Genomic DNA, 20,765 nt, shown 5'->3' on the forward strand with positions numbered 1-20,765 from the left:
ATTTGGGGTCCATTTTTTCCTGTTACCCCTGTGAAAATAGAAAAAACTGGGTCTAAAAGTAACATTTTTGTGAAAAAAGTTAAATGTTAATTTTTTTCTTCCACATTCCAAAAATTCCTGTGAAGCACCTGAAGGGTTAATAAAGTTCTTGAATGTGGTTTTGAGCACCTTGAGGGGTGCAGTTTTTAGAATGGTGTCACTTTTTGGTATTTTCTGTCATAAAGACCCCTCAAAGTGACTTCAAATATGATGTGGTCCCTAAAAAAATGTTTTTGTAAATTTTGTTGGAAAAATGAGAAATCGCTTGTCAACTTTTAACCCTTATAGCTCCCTAACAAAAAAAAATTTTGGTTCCAAAATTGTGCTGATGTAAAGTAGACATGTGGGAAATGTTATTTATTAACTATTTTGTGTGACATATCGCTCTGATTTAAGGGCATGAAAATTCAAAGTTAGAAAATTGCAAAATTTTCACCAAATTTCAAATTTTTTCACAAATAAACGCAAGTTATATCGAAGAAATTTTACCACTATCATGAAGTACAATATGTCCTGAAAAAACAATCTCAGGATCAGTGGGATCCGTTGAAGCGTTCCAGAGTAATTACCTCATAAAGTGACAGTGGTCAGAATTGAAAAAATTGGCCTGGTCAGGTAGGTGCAAACAGGTTTGGGGGCTTAAGGGTTTAAAATAATTCCCAATTTTTTTTTATAAATACATCAATGCCAAATAGAAAAAAAACAGATGGTATTGGCCCCCTTAAAGGGAACATGTCACCCCCTGGGACGTATATAACCTATTAATATGGGCATACAGGTGATGGAAATGTTAAACTAGTCCTACCTGTATGCCTCATTAATGGTCTTGTTGTAGTGAAATCGTATTTTATATCTTAAGGCCGTGTGCCCTCGATGCGTTTTTTTAAGTGTTTCCGCAGCTGCATAAACGCTTAAAAAACACATGGTAGAAGGTCTGCCATGTCCCCCAATGATAATCCGCATGTGCTGTGCACATGCTGCGGAAAATTCCGCTGCGGATTATCATTGCGGAAAAAAACGCAGCACTACCAATTATTTTGCGGAAGTGCTGAGTTTTCGCCGCCATTGACTTGGATTAGAACGCGCCAATTCCGCAAGACTGCATCTGTACTTGCGTAATTGGCGCGTTCTAATGTGTGGATGGTACCCGGGTGTAGAGGACAGGAGACTCTCCTCCACACCCAGGTACCATTAAAAGCTGTAAAAAAGAATAAAATAAAAAATAAAAGATTATATTCACCTTCCGACGGCCCCCGGACTCCTTCCCTGTGCTGGCTGCTGACAGATCGCGCAGGACTGAAGGACCTGCGGTGACGTCACAGTCATGTGACGGCAGGTCTTTCAGTACAGCGTACCGCGATCTGCCGGCAGCCAGCACAGGAGCGCAGCAGGACTGCATGGGCCATCAGAAGGTAAGTATAGATTTATTTTTTTATTTTTTACCATTTTGTTCGGTCAAAGTATATAAATCTATGCCGGTTGCATGGATTTATATAGTGTGACCGAGTTGTCAAGCACTTTCCAAGTGATGCTAAAATCGCTTGGAAAGCGCTTGTCAATCCACATGCAGAAATGCAAGTGAAGAACGCTTCACATCCGCTTGTCCCTGGCAGGAAAAACGCATGTACAATCCGCATGCGTTTTTTTCTGTCAGGGAGATGCAGAAACGCTCAGGAAAAAATCCTGAGCATTTCTGCATCGTGGGCACATAGCCTTATGCTAAGGATTCCTTCCAGGCCCCGGGGCGTAGGGTGCCCGGAAGAAATCACTGCCTCCTCACTTCAATATAATGGCACACTCCTCCCCTACTCGTCACAGTACACTGTGACGTGCAGTTGTGGTGCTGGAATCCCACGCCTGCGCCATGGTCTCCCTCCACGATCCGTACCTCTTCCTGTCTTCTATGGGAGGAAGTTGCAGTGACTTGCCTGTGCAGAAGATCACTTCCTCCCACAGAAGACTGTGACGTGCAGGGGATGGGGGTGGCATTATAATGGAGAGGAGGCGGGGATTCCTTCCAGGTCAGGGGCCTGGAAGAAATCATTAGCAAAAAGATATAAAATAAGATTTCACAACAACAAGACCATTAATTTGAGGCATACAGGTAGGACTAATTTAACATTTATCACCTGTATGTCCATATTATTAGGTTATATACGTCCCAGGGGGTGACAGATTCCCTTTAAAGGGAATCTGTCACCCCTGGGAGATATGAGACCTCTAATATGGGCAAACAGGTGATAGAAATGTAAATCTATACTTACCTGTATGGCCCATAGTAGAGGTCTGCTTACAGTGAAATAGAGTTTTATAAAATCTGTTTTCACATGCTTGGCGTCCCCCGGACCAGGGCTGTAGGGTCGGTAGGCCAAACCTCCGACTCTGACTCCTCAATTTCCATGACACCGTCTCCAACGCCAAGACTCCCTCATACATGGCTCATGTTTGATATGTATTACTAGATGTCTATTATATGGTCTTATGTCTGTGAATCACGCCTGTTGAGAGCAGCCTTGCTTTTTGTATCATGTATTATCTCTATTGTATACTTGCCTCATCTCCATATCCAGTATACAAAATGTGATTCATAGGTGCAGTAACTGTTGTGTTATTCATTCTATAATATGGGGGTTATACCCATATTATATTATATTTATTTATATTTTTATATATATATATATATATATATTTTTTTATATATATATATATATATATATATATATATATATATATATATATATATATATATATATATTTTTATATATATATATATATATTTTTATATACTTAACAAAAAAATGTGAAACAACTGAAAATATGTCTTATATTATTGGTTCTTCAAAGTAGCCACCTTTTGCTTTGATGACTGCTTTGCACACTTTGGCATTCTCTTGATGAGCTTCAAGAGGTAGTCACCGGAAATGGTCTTCACTTCACAGGTGTGCCCTGTCAGGTTTAATAAGTGGGATTTTTTGCCTTATAAATGGGGTTGGGACCATCAGTTGTGTTGTGCAGAAGTCAGGTGCATACCCAGTTGATAGTCCTACTGAATAGACTGTTAGAATTTGTATTATGGCAAGAAAAAAGCAGCTAAGTAAAGAAAAACGAGTGCCCATCATTACTTTAAGAAATGAAGGTCAGTCAGTCCGAAAAATTGGGAAAACTTTGAATGTGTCCCCAAGTGCAGTTGCAAAAATCATCAAGCACTACAAAGCAACTGGCTCACATGAGGACCGCCCCAGGAAAGGAAGACCAAGAGTCACCTCTGCTTCTGAGAAGTTTATCCGAGTCACCAGCCTCAGAAATCACAGGTTAACAGCAGCTCAGATTAGAGACCAGGTCAATGCCACACAGAGTTCTAGCAGCAGACACATCTCTACAACAACTGTTAAGAGGAGACTTTGTGCAGCAGGTCTTCATGGTAAAATAGCTGCTAGGAAACCATTGCTAAGCACAGGCAACAAGCAGAAGAGACTCTACATGCCTGGTTCCCACCATGAAGCATGGTGGAGGAGGTGTGATGGAGTGGGGGTGCTTTACTGGTGACACTGTTGGGGATTTAGTCAAAATTGAAGGCATACTGAACCAGCATGGCTACCACAGCATCTTGCAGCGGCATGCTATTCCATCCGGTTTGCGTTTAGTTGGACCATCATTTATTTTTCAACAGGACAATGACCCCAAACACACCTCCAGGCTGTGTAAGAGCTATTTGACCAGGAAGGAGAGTGATGGGGTGCTACGCCAGATGACCTGGCCTCCACAGTCACCAGACCTGAACCCAATCGAGATGGTTTGGGGTGAGCTGGACCGCAGAGTGAAGGCAAAAGGGCCAACAAGTGCTAAGCATCTCTGGGAACTCCTTCAAGATTGTTGGAAGACCATTTCCGGTGACTACCTCTTGAAGCTCAACAAGAGAATGCCAAGAGTGTGCAAAGCAGTCATCAAAGCAAAAGGTGGCTACTTTGAAGAACCTAGAATATAAGACATATTTTCAGTTGTTTCACACTTTTTTGTTAAGTATATAATTCCACATGTGTTAATTCATAGTTTTGATGCCTTCAGTGTGAATGTACAATTTTCATAGTCCTGAAAATACTGAAAAATCTTTAAATGAGAAGGTGTGTCCAAACTTTTGGTCTGTACTGTATATATATATATATATATATATATATATATATATATATATAATTATGTTAATTTAATTTACAGTTCTGATGAAGGCCATATGAGGCCGAAACGTCAAAGAAACATAATAAAAAAATTCTTGGATATTCTTTTCTCATCATATTTTTTGGAGTGCCAGATTTCTGCTATTATTTACACTGGAGTTGAATCCTATCTGAGCACCTAAAACAATAGGAGTGCCACGTAGTCTCTTTTTCATGTTTAAGTGATAAATTTACTGTAGCACAGATTCATCTCAGCTAAAAGTCTAGACCCTTAGATCAGGAATAGGACAGACATTTATAGGACATTTCATAACTTTCCCAAATTCCTATGAAAAAATATTCTCCACAAACTGCATTGAACTACTGTACCCAATTTATTATATATTTTAGGATTCGGAGCCCAAAAATGGGCTCCAACTCAGACTCCACAGCCCTGCCCCGGACGCCAAGAAATCCCCGCCTATCTGCTTATTTAGCATGTCCGCCCCCTCACCTCAGGATATTAAGAGGTTAGAGTCAGTTCAAAGGCGGGCAACTAGATTATTACAAGGGATTGAGGCCTCTCATATGATGAGAGGTTGGTAAACTTAGGCTTGTTTAGCATAAAAGAGACGCCTCAGAGGAGATCTCATTTACATGTACAAATATATGTGTGGTCAGTACAAATGTCTGGCACATGACTTATTCCTTCCAAAGACCATACTAAGGACCAGGGGGCACTCATTACGGGTGGAGGAAAGGTGATTCCGGCACCTAAACAGGAAAGGCTTCTTTACAGTTCGAGCAGTCAGAGTGTGGAATACCGACCACAAGAGGTAGTGATGGCAGCTTTTAAAAAAGGGCTGGATGATTTCCTCGATACACATAGCATTGTGGGTTATAGTTAAATTCGTGAGAAAGTGTATAATTGGTGGAGAAAGGTTGAATTTGATAAACCTAGGTCTTTTTTCAACATACAGTACAGACCAAAAGTTATGACACACCTCATTTAAAGATTTTTCTGTATTTTCATGACTATGAAAATTGTAAATTCACACTGAAGGCATCAATACTATGAATTAACACATGTGGAATTATATACTTAACAAAAAAGTGTGAAACAACTGAAAATATGTCTTATATTCTAGGTTCTTCAAAGTAGCCACCTTTTGCTTTGATGACTGCTTTGCACACTCTTGGCATTCTCTTGATGAGCTTCAAGAGGTAGAAAAATCTTTAAATGAGGTGTGTCCAAACTTTTGGTCTGTACTGTATGTAACTAGAAATGTGACAAGTAACCCATCTACTTCCTCCACTGTGGTGCAAAGTCAAAGGACTTGATTCATCATTTCTTGAAGTCACTTTTCTTCTTTTTTTGACTAGCTGTACTTCTGTCTTCAATCAGTTTTTGCAACGTTTTCATAAAATTTGCATTTCCTGAATCGGTTTAAAATATCTGGATAAGAAAAGTTGTCAAGGAAAAATCCCAAAAATGTAAAAATGAAAGACAACTTAAAAAGTGGTGCAAAATGTATAGAGAATAAGGCACAAATACTAAAGGCACGAAAAAGGAGCAGATTACTTCAGAAAAGTGGAGAAACAACAATGATAAATCAAGACCCTAGTCTTTAAGGATTTTCTATAGAGAAAACCCTTAAAAGGTAATGACTGATTCACCTTTGCAGACTCCGGGCCTGAAGTAGCAGTCATGGCACAGACCCCCATGGATCTCAGGAGTGGAAGGGATAAGACAATTAGAACTTAGTTTTCTCACTGGACAATAATCAGCATTTTTACTATTTTTCCTGGATAGTCACTTTAATACCACAGCATCATGTGCCAATTCACCAAGGAATTATTATGAAGCATTATGTATTATGTGTATACCATATATTAGACATTTGGGGGTAATAATTAGACTTTGAATCAATGAAGAGATAAATAGATAAAATTACTCCTGATTCCCATCTCCTAATGCACCAACTTTTTGTACTTGAGCATAGTAAGTATCCAATTTTCCAATATGATGTGCAATATCAAGTACTTCTGACGGAAAGAGGAGTTTGCCATCTCCTCGTCCAGAATTTGATTGACATTTCGATCAGCTCAATGATAAAGCGTACATGGAAAGCACGAGGTGATGGTGACAGAATAAACGACCTTGGACAGTTCTTAAAAGGCAGTGTGCTGTATTGTATTCTGCTGTGTGAGTTGAAAACAAGGAATGTCATTTCCCAGAGACCTGATAATGGCAGATAACGGATTTGAACAGTTGCTTTAGATCAGTTCTGTTCACTTAAATACAAAAATGTTGATTAGTTACCTGGGTCTGAGATGTTGCCTGCTACAGCTTTAGCCTCCAGAACCATGGGAGAAATGGTTTTGCTGAGCTCATCTGATGCCGCTTTCACAGCCTCTCGGAATTTTGGGTCCTCAGAGTTCTCTACTTCCCTTTTGGCTACTAATAAAATGCGGTTGGCACGGCGGGCTATACTAGTGGCTCCAGCAACTAGCATCTGGGGCTGCATATTAGCCATAGCCACCTTGCATTTGTCAATATCCTTTTTAATGGCTTCCTCTGATGCATCCAACAGGGACCTTGTATCAATAGCTTCATCAACCAGACCTGTTTCATTAAAAAAAAAAAAAAAAATGAATCTTACCTGGCAAAAAAGCATATGCAATAATCTATACGAATGATAATGCAGATTATACAAAGTCAAACCTGTCATCTTCTCTATGTTATCAATCCACTGGTTCTTCATGGTTTCAAAGTGCTCATGAGCTGCCTGATTTCCGGGATTACGTAACAGAATTCGAGCTGCAGACACCACCTATATAACATCCAGAACAAGTTTTAATTAAAAAAAATAGAAATCATTTTCAACATTAAACTACAAAATCACCTGATGAGAAAGCAAATAAGACCAGTCTTACAAACGGTGCCCATGTAATAGCCCCACTTGTTCACCCATCTACCTAGCTATCTTTCCTGACTCTCAACTGCTCAGCTGAGCTGAATGTGCATGTGTTCACGGTGTGGGGAAGCGGAGTAAGCCACTCCTGATATCTGCCCGAAGAGCAAAAAGATCAGCCGACTGAATCCAGAAAGACTCCAACCTTTCTCCCCAAGGAAAGGAAAGGGGACCCTCAAGCACTTTAGGTGGTTGGCTGTGACTAGAAAAATCAGGGGCTTTGGCCAAATTTACAGTAATATGGTATAGGGGCCTCGTATACTTGGATGCCATCGGTTGCACTGCATTGTGGCAACGTGACTATTTCCAAATGAAATTACTGTTCAGTACTTGGTCTATTCCACCCAGAAATTATTAAACAGAGTTTGATCACGTGTACTATTGATTTATGAAATACAAATTAAAATGATGGCTTCTCTTTCACCCAAAAAGAGGCATGTGTTAATGCTCAAACCTTGTTTTATGCAAAAGGAATAGACAAAACTATGTATACTGTGTAATGCTATTTTTTTTTTAAAGCTTACTTTGTACACAATTACAGGAGAAAGAATACTTATGAGTAAGATACATAAGAAAGAATGTTAAACTGTTGTTTAAAGCAAACCTGTGGCGTTAGCTCCCTGGCGGTCTTAACTGCTGCCTGTATTCCTTCCACGGTGGCTTTATTAGCAGCTCCCACAGCAGCTGCTTTCTCAGCAGTGGCCCCCAAACGTGCTGCATGGTTCTCAAAATTGGCAGCTCTCTCTTCAAAGACCTATTTCCAATTTTTAAAACAAAACCTAGAGAGTTTATAATTCATATGGCATCAATTATTTATCAACAGTTGTTCAATTCTACTAACCTCATCTCGGTTGGGTGCATCTAGTGGTGCGGTAGCAGCCACAGCTAAAAGTTTTATAGGAGTGGTGGTATCACTGAAAATATCAGACACCTCCTGTGTCATCGCCTCCTGCATTCTTGACTTCAGATCCTTCAAGGAAAAAGAACTTTTAAGAAATCCTCCAATGGCCAAGAAATATTAGTTAGCAAAATAAATAGTGAGTGTGAAAAACAAAAGGACATGGCATTAGAATTCACACCACCCAAATTGCATCTCCCACCAACACTCCCACACCCCCTTCACAATCACTCAAATTGGTCAGGTTTGACTAATTATAATCTGAAGTGTATGGAGGGCCTTTAAACTCATTTTGATAATCTCTGATGCACGGAATTCTGAGAATATTTTTCCTTCTTCAGCATTTTCCATTTAAAATCATTGAAGAGAAAACTTATAATAAAAGCTCCAATGGCCAACCAACATTAATATTAGACAAGGTTACCTTTAATGCCTCCTGGAGCTGAGAAGCTACGGCACGAGCCTGGGGCGTATCTCCCTCACCATGTGCAGCCAGATCAGCAAGTTGCCCTGCTAGCAGTTCCACACGGTCACATTTGGCCAACATCTCTTGTCGGAAAGGCCCCATCATTGAGTTAGCTAAACGTCGGCCTTCGGCTACTAGACCACGAATGGCAGCCTGACCTTTAAGTAGAGGAAGAACAAGACCGACATCAGCACAAACTCACATGAATAAGTGGTGTGAAACGCTGTGTAGTTACTAAATGTTGGGTTCAATTTTCACTTAAAATAATATTCAAATATTCCCCAATGGAGAATCTGAAAAAGTTATATTTTAAAGAAAAGATAAAATTAGAGGGACAAACATGCAGATAATATAGGATTACTCAGCGGACAAAGCATGTTTTTGCAAGAGGTGGGCAACGGTGTAGCTCCCAATATTGTATACTATATTTCCCCATTGTATCTGCTACAGGATAAAAGTATCCATAGACTTCCCAAGTGTGAATAGCTGATCACAAGGTTAAAGGTTTATTCTTAAAAATGTATGTTTTGTGACCACTCACCTACTGTACTTGACTTCTATGTAGATAAGAAAGGAAGACTTTTTTTTTAATCGATATAGCAAGTACTATACACACTTTGGCCAGCTGATCTTTTCCTAATCAGAGACAACCAGAATTTAGGAATGGAGTCCAGTGGATTTTCAGCTTTATTTGTCTCTGGATCTTATATCTTTGTGGACACAGATTTTAACCTAGCCTTTGATGCCACCACAGGTAGGTCACTGGTCTCCAGGGTGGCAGCCTATGATTTGAAGACACAGTTTGCTTCAATAGTGCGGATTCATCTGTGGCAGATCTGGCATCTCATGAAGGAGGATTACAGCCTCCACACATTGGGCCAAAACTGAGACACCGATATAGACTACATCTTCATTTCACCTGCCCTTCTAGATGGATCAAATTCCCTACTGATCTCTTCCTCTAGTCTGACCATGAACCAAATTTGGGAACAATTTACAGCTCCCAGAAGGTCCATGGAATTCAGGATTCTGGATGACATGATATGTTAGGCTGAGGACAGAACAGCTCTGATCCAATTCAATAGGAGGCCCTTATATGTGTCTTGTGTAAGATTTTTAGGTCTTGCAACTTCTGTGGAAAAAAGGGAATAGGGCTTATAAAACTAAGCTATAAACCCCATCTCTTCAGACAGCCAGGGACAAATCCTCTATTACAGAGTTACTTACATTTTCTGAGGGGGCGTCAGCAGACTGACAAGGACCCATTTAGATGGGCCGACATCAACTGGAGAATGGCTACATGCAAGCTTATCAGTGGTCATTCAATGACCTGGGTAGACAGGATGACAGCACTTCATGCACAGAGAAAGATCATCACCAATCATTCTGTGCACAGGGAACATCACATTATAGGTAGCACATGTGCTATTTACATAAGATTATGTGCTACAGAGAACGAAGGTCTCTAAAGTGAACCTGACAGGTGATACATGCTGCTCGAAACACAAGCAGCATGCATCAGACGCTGGCTCTATGATTTCAGCCAGGTATCTTTTACGCCGACACCCTGCAGTACGTCAGAGAGACACCTTTTGAAGGCTATAAAAATATATAAAACAATCACTAGGCACTAATATTTCAATGTATCATGACCTCCAGCTTGGTGAAACTATGATCATTGGTGTGGAGGGAGGTAACTCCCATTAGGTACCTGCTTACTAGGAAGATGATGAGTGTGGCACTCTACAAATATTGCAGCAATCTCGAGTCCTATTTTGAGTGAGGTTACTGCGATGGAAAAAATTTGTGAACTTAAGATCCTAAGCGTTACAGAAAAATCATTTTCCTTATCAGGAATTCCATTGGTCCACATTGCCGTTTCCTCAATACAGGTACCGAGAGTCCAATTTCCTTACAGCTGCTTCTAGGAAGGCAAATAATTAATTTTTTCTGTTTAATCCTTTAGGCATGAGCATGTCCAGATCAAACATTCATCTATTTCTGTTCTGGACATACAGTACAGACCAAAAGTTTGGACACACCTTCTCATTTAAAGATTTTTCTGTATTTTCATGACTATGAAAATTGTACATTCACACTGAAGGCATCAAAACTATGAATTAACACATATGGAATTATATAGTTTTATATAGTTTTCAACAGGACAATGACCCCAAACACACCTCCAGGCTGTGTAAGGGCTATTTGACCAAGAACGAGAGTGATGGGGTGCTACGTCACCAGACCTGGACCCAGTCGAGATGGTTTGGGGTGAGCTGGACCGCAGAGTGAAGGCAAAAGGGCCAACAAGTGCTAAGCATCTCTGGGAACTCCTTCAAGATTGTTGGAAGACCATTTCCGGTGACTACCTCTTGAAGCTCATCAGGAGATTGCCAAGAGTGTGCAAAGCAATCATCAAAGCAAAAGGTGGCTACTTTGAAGAACCTAGAATATAAGACATATTTTCAGTTGTTTCACACTTTTTTGTTAAGTATATAATTCCACATGTGTTAATTCATAGTTTTGATGCCTTCAGTGTGAATGTACAATTTTCATAGTCATGAAAATACAGAAAAATGTTTAAAATGAGCTAAATAATCGCCCCCCCCTCCAAAGTATTTAGATAAGGTCTTATGTATGGTTGTCCTGAAGAAGGAGTCGGGGTGACTCAAACGCGTTGACAATAAACCTACGCTTCATATCCAATCGTGGATTGTCATATTTCCAGCAGCGCAGGATACTTCCATTACCCTGACATATTAATCCTAATATGACCTTTTGGAAGCTGCAGAATCTGGAATATAGGCTTTTGAGTGGTTGTGTCTCACACAACCCTATAAAAGGTGAGCTTTCTTTAGGCTTGTTATACTTCGATAAGACCCTATTGCACTTTTGAATTTTTACTCAGCTCCCATGTATTTTGACTGTTGGCATACCCCAAAAAACTGAACCCCCTTTTAAATCTTGAAGGACTGCTCTCTTCCTGCGTGCGTATGTAGTAAGAGACTTGCGAGTCACTGGCAGCAGGCAGAGATCCATCTGTCAGACTAGTTTCCTGTGCAGCTCGGTCCCCATCGGCTACTAACTCCTTCACGACATTTGGCGCAAGTTTACTTCATGGTCGGAAAGGGGTTCCCACAAAATTACGTAAATTTACGTCATTGCGATCATTCGGGCACAGGAGCTGTACCAGCACGATCGCCGCCGGTAGCTCGTTTTAAGTTATAGCCGATAGCAATCGCAGCATTTAGAAGGCTGGGATTATACCAGCGATCAGACTAATAAAAGTTAAAATCCTATAAAGGGATAAAGTAAAAAAAATAAATAAATAAGTTGTAAAAATATATTTTTAAAAATCATAAAATAAACAAAAACAATGAAAAAAAAATATGAAATCATTAAATGGGTATATTAATGTAAAAAAAATAAATAATAATACACATTTGGTATCACGCGTCCAGAACGACCCAACCTGTAAAACTGTCACAGTATTTAACCCCTTCAGTGAATTCCGTTAAAAATAAAAACGTGGCAAAAAAAACTGATTTTTCATCATACCGCCAAAAAAAAGGTGAATAAAAAGCAATAAAAAAGACAAATCTAAATAAAAATGGAATAGCTGAAAAAGTCCCGCAAAAATCAAGTCGCCATACAGCTCCATCAGCAGAGAAATAAAGTCATAGCTCTCAGAATGTACCGATGCAAAAATAATTTTCCTACTAAATAGTTTTTGTGTTAAAAGCGGCAAAACATAAAAAAATGATATAAAAGTGATATTGCTGTAATCGTACTGACCTGAACAATAAAGCAGCCTTATCATTTTTACCAGAATGTGAAGGGCATAAAATAAATAAAAAATAATAATAAAAAAGTATCAATTCTAGAATTGTTTGTTTTTGATTGCTTTCTACTCCGATTTTTGGGAGGTAGAATGAACAAAAAACCTTATGTGCCCGAAATAAAAACGTCAACTCGTCCCGCAAAAAACACACTTCGCATGTGGCAGCAGCCAAACATAAAAACCAACATTAATCGGTAATTGCACCGACCCGCAGAATAAAGTCGTCTAATCACTTATACCGCACGAGGAACAGTATACTAAATAAATAAATTTGACTGCTATTGAGATGTTGTGTCTCCAAATGTTCGCAATAAGGCTTTTCTCACATTTATCCTGCGCACTACACCGAGCACTTACACCGGGATTTCCATGTAAATTTCTGAAATACGTGATTCACACGGAACCCCCGATGGAAGATTCCCTGTAATGAGGCAGATGGAGGCACTGTGGACTGTCTCGCCTATGATTCAGCAGGATCAGTCTTTTCAACGGTGCATAAAAGCGCAGCTGGCCACACATTTGTGCACGTCTGAAAAGAAGCTAGGCAGAGTCAATAGTAACTCTGTTGCCTCATTATAGTGAATGGATCCCTCAGAAGTTTCATCTGAATCATGTCATTCGGAGATTTAGAAGAAAACCCAGACCGTAAGTGCTCAGCGCAGAGCGCAGGATAAATGTGATCGGAAATGTTATGTAAAATGTTTCCAATAAAAGCTTCAACTCAATCCACAAAAAAAGCAAGTCCCCATTGAGGTTCGTGATTTGTCAATGGAAATATAGGGGGGCTTCCATGTTACTGGTAGCACAAAGGCTACGGAAAAGCACTATGGCGCTTCACCCCTCAAAAGAAATCCAGCGAATTCTGCACTCCCAAATTCAAATGCTCCTCTCCCTTCTGAGCCCCACAGTGTGCCTAAACCATATTTAGTATCCATATGATTGGCATTTCTGTAGCGATGAGAGCCCGCTTAATTTACTGGTGCATGTCTCCAGAAGCTTGGCATAATGTATGGGCATTACAACATACTAGGCACTACAATGTACTGGCACTACAATAGCAGATTTACAATTTTCACTTGGCAACATCCACTGCTGTTTGTTTCTGGAAAATATCCATGGAGTCAAAATAGTCACTGCACCTGTAGATAAATTCCTACACGGGTGTCATTTCCAAAATGGGGTCACTTGAGAGGGATTCTGCTCTTCTGGCACTTTGGGTCTCTGTATATGGAGTGCACAAATTATTCTAGGAAAATGAGCACTCCTGGAGGCAAATAGCGTTCCGTCCCTCCCAAGTCTCGACGTGTGTGTACAGCCACACATGGGGTATTGCCACATTAAGAAGAAATTGTTGGTGCCATTTTTACCCTTTTCCCTGTGTGAAAATGTAAAATGTGGGGCTACAGCTAAATTTTGGGGTAAGAATTTTATTATTTTTTTCTTCACTGCCCAATGATATAAAATTCTGTGACACACCCGTGATGTCAATATGATCACTGCACCCTTAGATTAATTAATTGAGAGGTGTAGTTTGTAAAATGGGGTCACTTATGGGAGGGGGGGGGGGGTTTGCTGTTTGGACACCTCAGGGACTTTTTCAGTGGATCATGGCACCCCAAACCATAACAAAATCTGCACTATAATATGGTGAACCTTCCCTTCTGAGCTTTTCACCATGCCTTAAAAGTAGTTCTCGATTACATGTAGGGTATTGGCGCACTCCAGAGAAATCTAAGAAAAAGGTCAAGTCCATTTTTTATATTAGCCCTTATAAAAATTAAAAACAGGGGACAAAATATAATTTTAGTGGTAAAAATGTAATTATTCTTTCTTCACCGCTCAAGGGTATAAAGTTCTGTGAGGCACATGTGGTGTCAACATACTGACTGCACCCATAGATAAATTCAGTGGGAGGTGTAGTTTGTAAAATGGGGTCACTTACAGCGGGGTTCTGCTACCTCAGGAGCTCTGCCAAAGTGACATGGCACCCTCAGACCATTCCAGCAAAATCTGAACTCGAATGGCGCTTCTTCCCTTCTGAGCTTCGCACTGTGCCTCAAATGTAGTTTTTGACCACATATGGGTAATGGCATACTCAAGAGAAATTGAGTAAAAATTGTACCGTTCCTTTTCTCCTATTATCCCTTTTGAAAATTAAAAACTTGGGGCCAAGGCAACATTTTAGTGGTTGTAATGTTCCATTAACGCAGCTTACTGTTATACAATTCTGTGAATCGCCTGAAGGTTAAAAATGCTCACTACACCCCTAGATTAATTCCTCAAGAAGTGTAGTTTCCAACATGGGTCATTTGTGGGGGTTTCAGCTGTTTTGACATGTCAGGGGTTCTTCAAATGTGACATGACCTCCGCAAATTAGTCCAGACAAAACTGAGCTCCAGAATTCAGTTGGCGCTCCTTCCCTTCCGAGCCCTGCCGTGCACCCAAACAGTAGTTTTCCACCACATATGTAGAATTGGTGTACTCAGGAGAAATTGCACAAGTTGTATGGCCCATTTTCTCCTGTTACTATTGTGAAATTTAAAAATTTGAGGCTAAATCGACATTTTTGTGGGAAAAAAAAAAGTAAAACTTTTTTTTTTTTTCTTTCCATATTGCTTTAATTCATGTGAAGCACGTGAAGGATTAATAAGTTTATTGAACATGATTATGAGTACTTTGAGGGGTGTACTTTTTAGAATGGTGTCACTTTTGAGTATTTTCTGTCATATAGGCCCCTCAGTCACTTCAAATGTGATGTGGTCCCTAAAAAAATTAGTTTTGTCAATTTTGGTGGAAAATTGAGAAATTGCTGATCAACTTTTAACCCTTCTAACTTCCTAACAAAAAAAATGATGTTTCAAAATTTATATTGTTGCAAAGTAGACATGTGGTAAGTGTTATTCATTAACTATTTTGTGTTATATAACCATCTGGTTTAAATGGCATAAAAATTAAAAGTTTGAAAATTGTGAAATTTTAGCCAAAATGAAGATATTTTCACAAAATACTCAAAAAATATTGGACTAAATTTATCACTAACATGAAGTAAAATGTGTCACGAAAAAAATACAATCTCAGGAACAACTTGGGGGGAGTGGCCTGGCTATGGAGGAGTGAAGATGTACTTCACTTCAACTCCCTCAACTGCTCCGAGAAACAGTCAAACACGACTTGCCAGAACCCCATATCCTGGACCATGAGTAGCAGGAAGAGGGGGAGAACATCCTACCGCAGAACCTCAGACTTTCCCACCAGCATGTGAGGAATACAGCGTTTCTTCACGGAGCCATTAGCAGTTCCGGCCACTCAAGAGAGTGAAAGCATGGCCGCTGACTCTTCCAGCTGTGCGGTGGTTGCCTCTTCCCACAGTAGTAGGGAGACAGACCAGCTAATGGAGTCTAACTCCCAACAGACACCAGCTTGACTACCTTCTCTTAGAGGCACTGGAGTGACTACAAAAGGATCCATCAATCAGATGTCGGGAGGAGCTGCTGCCGAGGAGATTCATCCCTCGCTCACCTCAAACAACCCGGCCTCCCTCTGATGACAAACCCTGTCTCCCTCTGATTGAAATTGCAACATGGAAGTTGAAAAACAATGTGTTATTGTTGTATTACTTTGGACCATTAATTAAAAAAATCCTGAGCATATAACTTTTGTACATTTCCATTTATCTCTGAAGATATTGTACAGTCTATGAAAAAAATGAAGGGGTGCTAATAATGGTGAGCAGCATGGTATGTGATAATTTAACGAAGAGTAAACATTCCTTTGGTACATATATGAGAGGCCTACCTCTTAACAGATACCCTCTATAATTGAAGTATTGTTTTGGGATAGCCTTATAGAAAGCATTATTTACCTCGCAAGGAGGTTTTCACTAGTCTTAAAGGGGTGGTCCGAAGGCAAAGTAATTTAGCGCCTAACTCCATATCTATTTAGTCCCATAATCTAAGCTATTTTCTAATATACTTGAAAAATTTCCTAACTACACTAACAGCTATTGTATTTTTCTTTCTCTTTCTGGTCTGATGACGGGAATGCTGGGATACTCAAACGAAGTGTCATCAGGGGACAGAGGTTGTGGTTATTGTCACAGCCCCTGTCCCCTCCCTGAAATTAAGCATCATCAGTGACGCTCGTTTCAGGGATGGAGTAGTCCCTGCGGTGTCTCCACTGTGGAAATAGTCCGCTCTGTTGTCGGCTTATGAATAAGCCAGCAGTAGAGTGGCGTCACCATACCCGGTGGTGTAGGAGACTAGTGCCACAGCCTCCGATGACATCACTGGTCTCTGCCAGGTATAGTGACACCACGCTGTTGCCTTCTTAATATTATTTATAAGCCGACAACAGAGCGGCCGCCGCGCACAGCGCCGCGCACAGGGGAGACACACCGCAGGGACAGCGCCGCGCACAGGGGAGACACACCGCAGGGACAGCGCCGCGCACAGGGGAGAGACACCGCAGGGACAGCGCCGCGCACAGGGGAGAGACACCGCAGGGACAGCGCCGCGCACAGGGGAGACACACCGCAGGGACAGCGCCGCGCACAGGGGAGACACACCGCAGGGACAGCGCCGCGCACAGGGGAGACACACCGCAGGGACAGCGCCGCGCACAGGGGAGACACACCGCAGGGACAGCGCCGCGCACAGGGGAGACACACCACAGGGACAGCGCCGCGCACAGGGGAGACACATATTAAGAGGGCTGATCTTTTGTCTGTCAGGGAGGGGAACTTCTCCATAGAAAGCACACTTCTCACCTGGGAACACAGGTCACATTTGTAGCGACGTCAGATTATATTCCCACCTTAATTTTTAATTTTGCATTAATAATTATTGATTATATAATCAATTATTCTTAATATCAAAATAAATGTACCACTTTATTCATTTTTTATTCATTAATTTTTACCTTAACCACTAGGGACTACCACTTACAGCAGCCCCTGGGTATGAGAGACTGTGGTCATACAGCAACAGCATCTCTTGTATGGAGGCCGCTTCTCCTGCCTTTAACTATGACCTTAGCACGCCTCCTGGGCTGTCCAGTTCACAGCTGTGGGAGGAGATCGTGGCCATCTTTGTGGAGCAAGTATTGTATGCTGCTAACTCCACTTTTCCCCTGTCTTCATGCACACTGCTCAGTCAGTGCGTGCGATGACAGGAGCTGCCGGGGAGAGAAGGTGCTGGGGTGCAGAGGTCCGGGGTGAGGAGAGTATCTGCGGAGATGACTGCAGCCTGTCAGCTGCGATCACCGCTCATCGTCGACCTGTCCAGAGCACGCAGAAGACGCAGCGCTGTGTTGGAGCGCAGGGAAGGTAGGTAGAAGCATTTGTTTTGTTTTTTTCTTTGAACTGAATATATATAGGGACCATATACACCAGGATGGAGGCCAGGATGGAGGCCAATATACCAGGATGGGGGAACATCTGGGAGCGCAATGAAGCTAAGTAGTACATAGGAATAGTAGGTAAGTTTATTGTTTTTTTTCTTTGCATTGGATTTATGGGGGCCATATACCAGGATGGCGGAATATATACCAGGATGCACTACATAGGGCCATTATACAGAGGGCTCTGCGGCACTAATTAGCAGTGTAGTTACTGGCATCACCACTCATCACACCCTATGGAGCGTCGTTCTCTTAAACGTAAAGGGTGCAAGTTTATTATATGTAGAGGGCTTGAGACTTATCTACGGGATATATATGTATTCTATTTATCTATTCTATCTATTATGGATTGCCCCCCCGAAGAAGCTGGACGCGAAACGCACGTTGGGGCCGCTCCCATACTAACCACAGGTTGTATACTGGGCTTTATACTAAGTTGGGAATGCGGGACTACCTTTTACATGTGTCGCTAGTTACTGTTTCTATTAAGAATTCATTCCTATGCTATGTTATTTGCCCCACAGGCATGAGAGATTTTTCTCTCTAAACTGAATACTGGCAACCTGTTACTATATAGCAACCATTTCCCTTTTGCACTCGCACTTTATATGTCTCATACTTTTTATGATCTGTAGGTTGTCTCCATACTAATGGAACATTAGATGCCAGTTGCCCTATATTTTACCCTTGGTCTAATGTATTATCTATATTTATGCATGGGACGTTACTGACACACTAATAAATTATTTTTGATTGTACTTGTATTGATTTTTGTCTACTCCCCTGAAATTAATCATGCTGTAATAACTGTTGCAGCTTATATTTCATGGTAGTTCTTATTCGTACTATCCATTTACTTACCTGTCCCTGCCCTTTATATATATTTTTTGCACGCCTGTGGTTTTGTAGCACTTTGGTGTCACCTTCTTCCCTTGGAATCAATTATTTTTATATATTATTTCTGAATCAGGTTTGGTTTCATTTGAATTACTGTAATAAAATCTGAAGTTTTATTTGATTTGCTCCCGATTCTTTTTTTCTTTTGGATTACTTACTTCTATGGGAATAGTAATATAGTGGACACAGCGGGGTCACACATTACAGCACTGCTCTCATAGAAGTGGACGGAGAAGGGTCCCACATTTCTAAGGGAGCAGTGGTGTATAATACGTTACCCCCGCTCCATCCACTTCTATGGCAGCACTGGTGTAATGTGTGTCCCCCTCCGTCTACTTCTATGGGAGCAATGGTGTAATTTATGACCCTGCTCTTTCTACTTCTATGGGAGTAGTTAAATAGTGGACGGAGCGGGGTCACACATTACACCACTACTCCGATAGAAGTGGAAGAAGCGGGGTCACATCTTATAACACTGTTCACATTATCTGAGTCTTTGTTTCCTCTTTCTATTTGTTAAGTTAAGTTTCTGATTATATTCAAGAATGAAACAAAAGAATACATGACAAGTAGTCCTATATGATCTGTATTGCCTTCTCCCAGTTGATATGCAGGCTATTTGAGATCTTCTATGGTATACTCAATGTTGCATTTTGTGCTACACTTTGCATTTCTGTTCCTGTTTATTTTGAAAATCTAAGTCAAAATAGATTAAAAAAAAAAAAAAGTCTCAGAATCACTGGGATCTGTTGAAGCGTTCCCGAGTTATTACCACAAGTGACACTGGTCAGAACTGTTAAATTTGGCCTAGTCAGGAAGGTGAAAACAGGCCTGGGGGTGAAGGGGTTAAACTACATTATTCTCTAAACTGCTGCAGATTTTGGTCTACACCACAAAACCTCTGTACTCACATGCATACAGAACACGTAATATCATGATGTTTCAAAGCTGTGGGTGGAAGCCGGAAGAGATTTTCCCCAACTGTGGTCCCACTCCACCTCTCTGTTTGGTACAAGGGTATGATGTGTGTGTCGGATAAATGCATGGTCAGTCACCAGGAAGTTTGCATTACTGATGTAGTTACAATGTGAATTACTTTACACACCCACTCCACGGTCATCCACTGAAGGGTTGTCAATCCAGCGCTGAGCCTGCTCTACTTTCCCCTCCATGTTTACTGCCGCTTTCACTGGACGGCTGTTGCCTACAGCACGATTCACTTTAGTTTGTAGGTTCTGCAATGAAGTTGCAATTTGTTTAGCCAGAGCACGAGCTTCAGGGGTGTCACCTTTTCCCCTAGTTAAAAAAAAGAAAAGCAAATATAATTAGTATCAAAAGCTATGTATTTGTATCTCACCTTAGATACACGCTTATTTGGTACAATTGACCATGTTTTTGCCATTAGGGCTAAAACACTTGGTTACATTATTAAGGCTGAGTTCACACGATGCATTTTTAATGCGTTTCCGCGGCGTTTTTGCAGCTGCGGAAATGCATTAAAAACGTATGGTAGAAGGGCAGCAATGTTCCCCAATTGAAATCTGCATGTGCTGTGCCCATGATGTGGACTTTTCCGCAGCGTTTATGCTGCGCTCAAAAATCCGCAGCATGTCAATTAATTTTGCGGACACGCAGCATAATCGCCGCCATTGACTTGCATTAGAACGCGCCAATTCCGCAAGACTGCATCTGTACTTGCGTAATTGGCGCGTTCTAATGTGCGGATGGTACCCGGGTGTGGAGGAGAGGAGAGTCTCATCCACACCCAGGTACCATTAAAAAATCTGTAAAAAAATAAAAAAATAAAAAATAAATGTATACTTAACTTCTGTCGGCCCGCGCTGCGCTCCTGCTTGGTTCCCGGCACTTTGCAGTGAGTTGAAGGACCTGCGCTGACGTCAGAGTCATGTGACGGGTCACGCGACGCTGACGTCGGCAGTTCTTTCAATTCAAAGTTGCCGGCGAGGGAGAACGGAGTGAGCAGGACATCGCGGGCCATCGGAGGGTAAAGTATACATGTATTTTTTATTTTTACCACTCTCTCGGGTCTCACTATATAAATCCATGCCGGTTGCATGGATTTATATAGTGTGACCTAGTT

The 20,765-nt window shown here is 41.1% G+C and overlaps 1 protein-coding gene across 2 annotated transcripts in view; it reads right to left on the reverse strand.

The window, feature by feature from the left end:
- VCL (vinculin) overlaps window positions 1-20,765 on the reverse strand; it is a 137,804-nt gene that overhangs the window by 39,728 nt on the left and 77,311 nt on the right. For both annotated transcript variants that reach the window (XM_073686080.1, XM_073686079.1), the window contains exons 11-16: window positions 19,770-19,960; window positions 8,488-8,687; window positions 8,007-8,135; window positions 7,770-7,919; window positions 6,916-7,024; window positions 6,514-6,816 (exon numbers count right to left, since the gene is read on the reverse strand). In XM_073686080.1, the coding sequence (XP_073542181.1) occupies window positions 6,514-6,816; window positions 6,916-7,024; window positions 7,770-7,919; window positions 8,007-8,135; window positions 8,488-8,687; window positions 19,770-19,960 (1,082 nt within the window). The remainder of the gene's footprint in view (window positions 1-6,513; window positions 6,817-6,915; window positions 7,025-7,769; window positions 7,920-8,006; window positions 8,136-8,487; window positions 8,688-19,769; window positions 19,961-20,765) is intronic.

Source organism: Phyllobates terribilis, unplaced genomic scaffold, assembly GCF_046119375.1.
Source record: "Phyllobates terribilis strain yellow unplaced genomic scaffold, ASM4611937v1 Scaffold_5__5_contigs__length_657084704, whole genome shotgun sequence".
NCBI classification, from domain to species: domain Eukaryota; kingdom Metazoa; phylum Chordata; class Amphibia; order Anura; family Dendrobatidae; genus Phyllobates; species Phyllobates terribilis.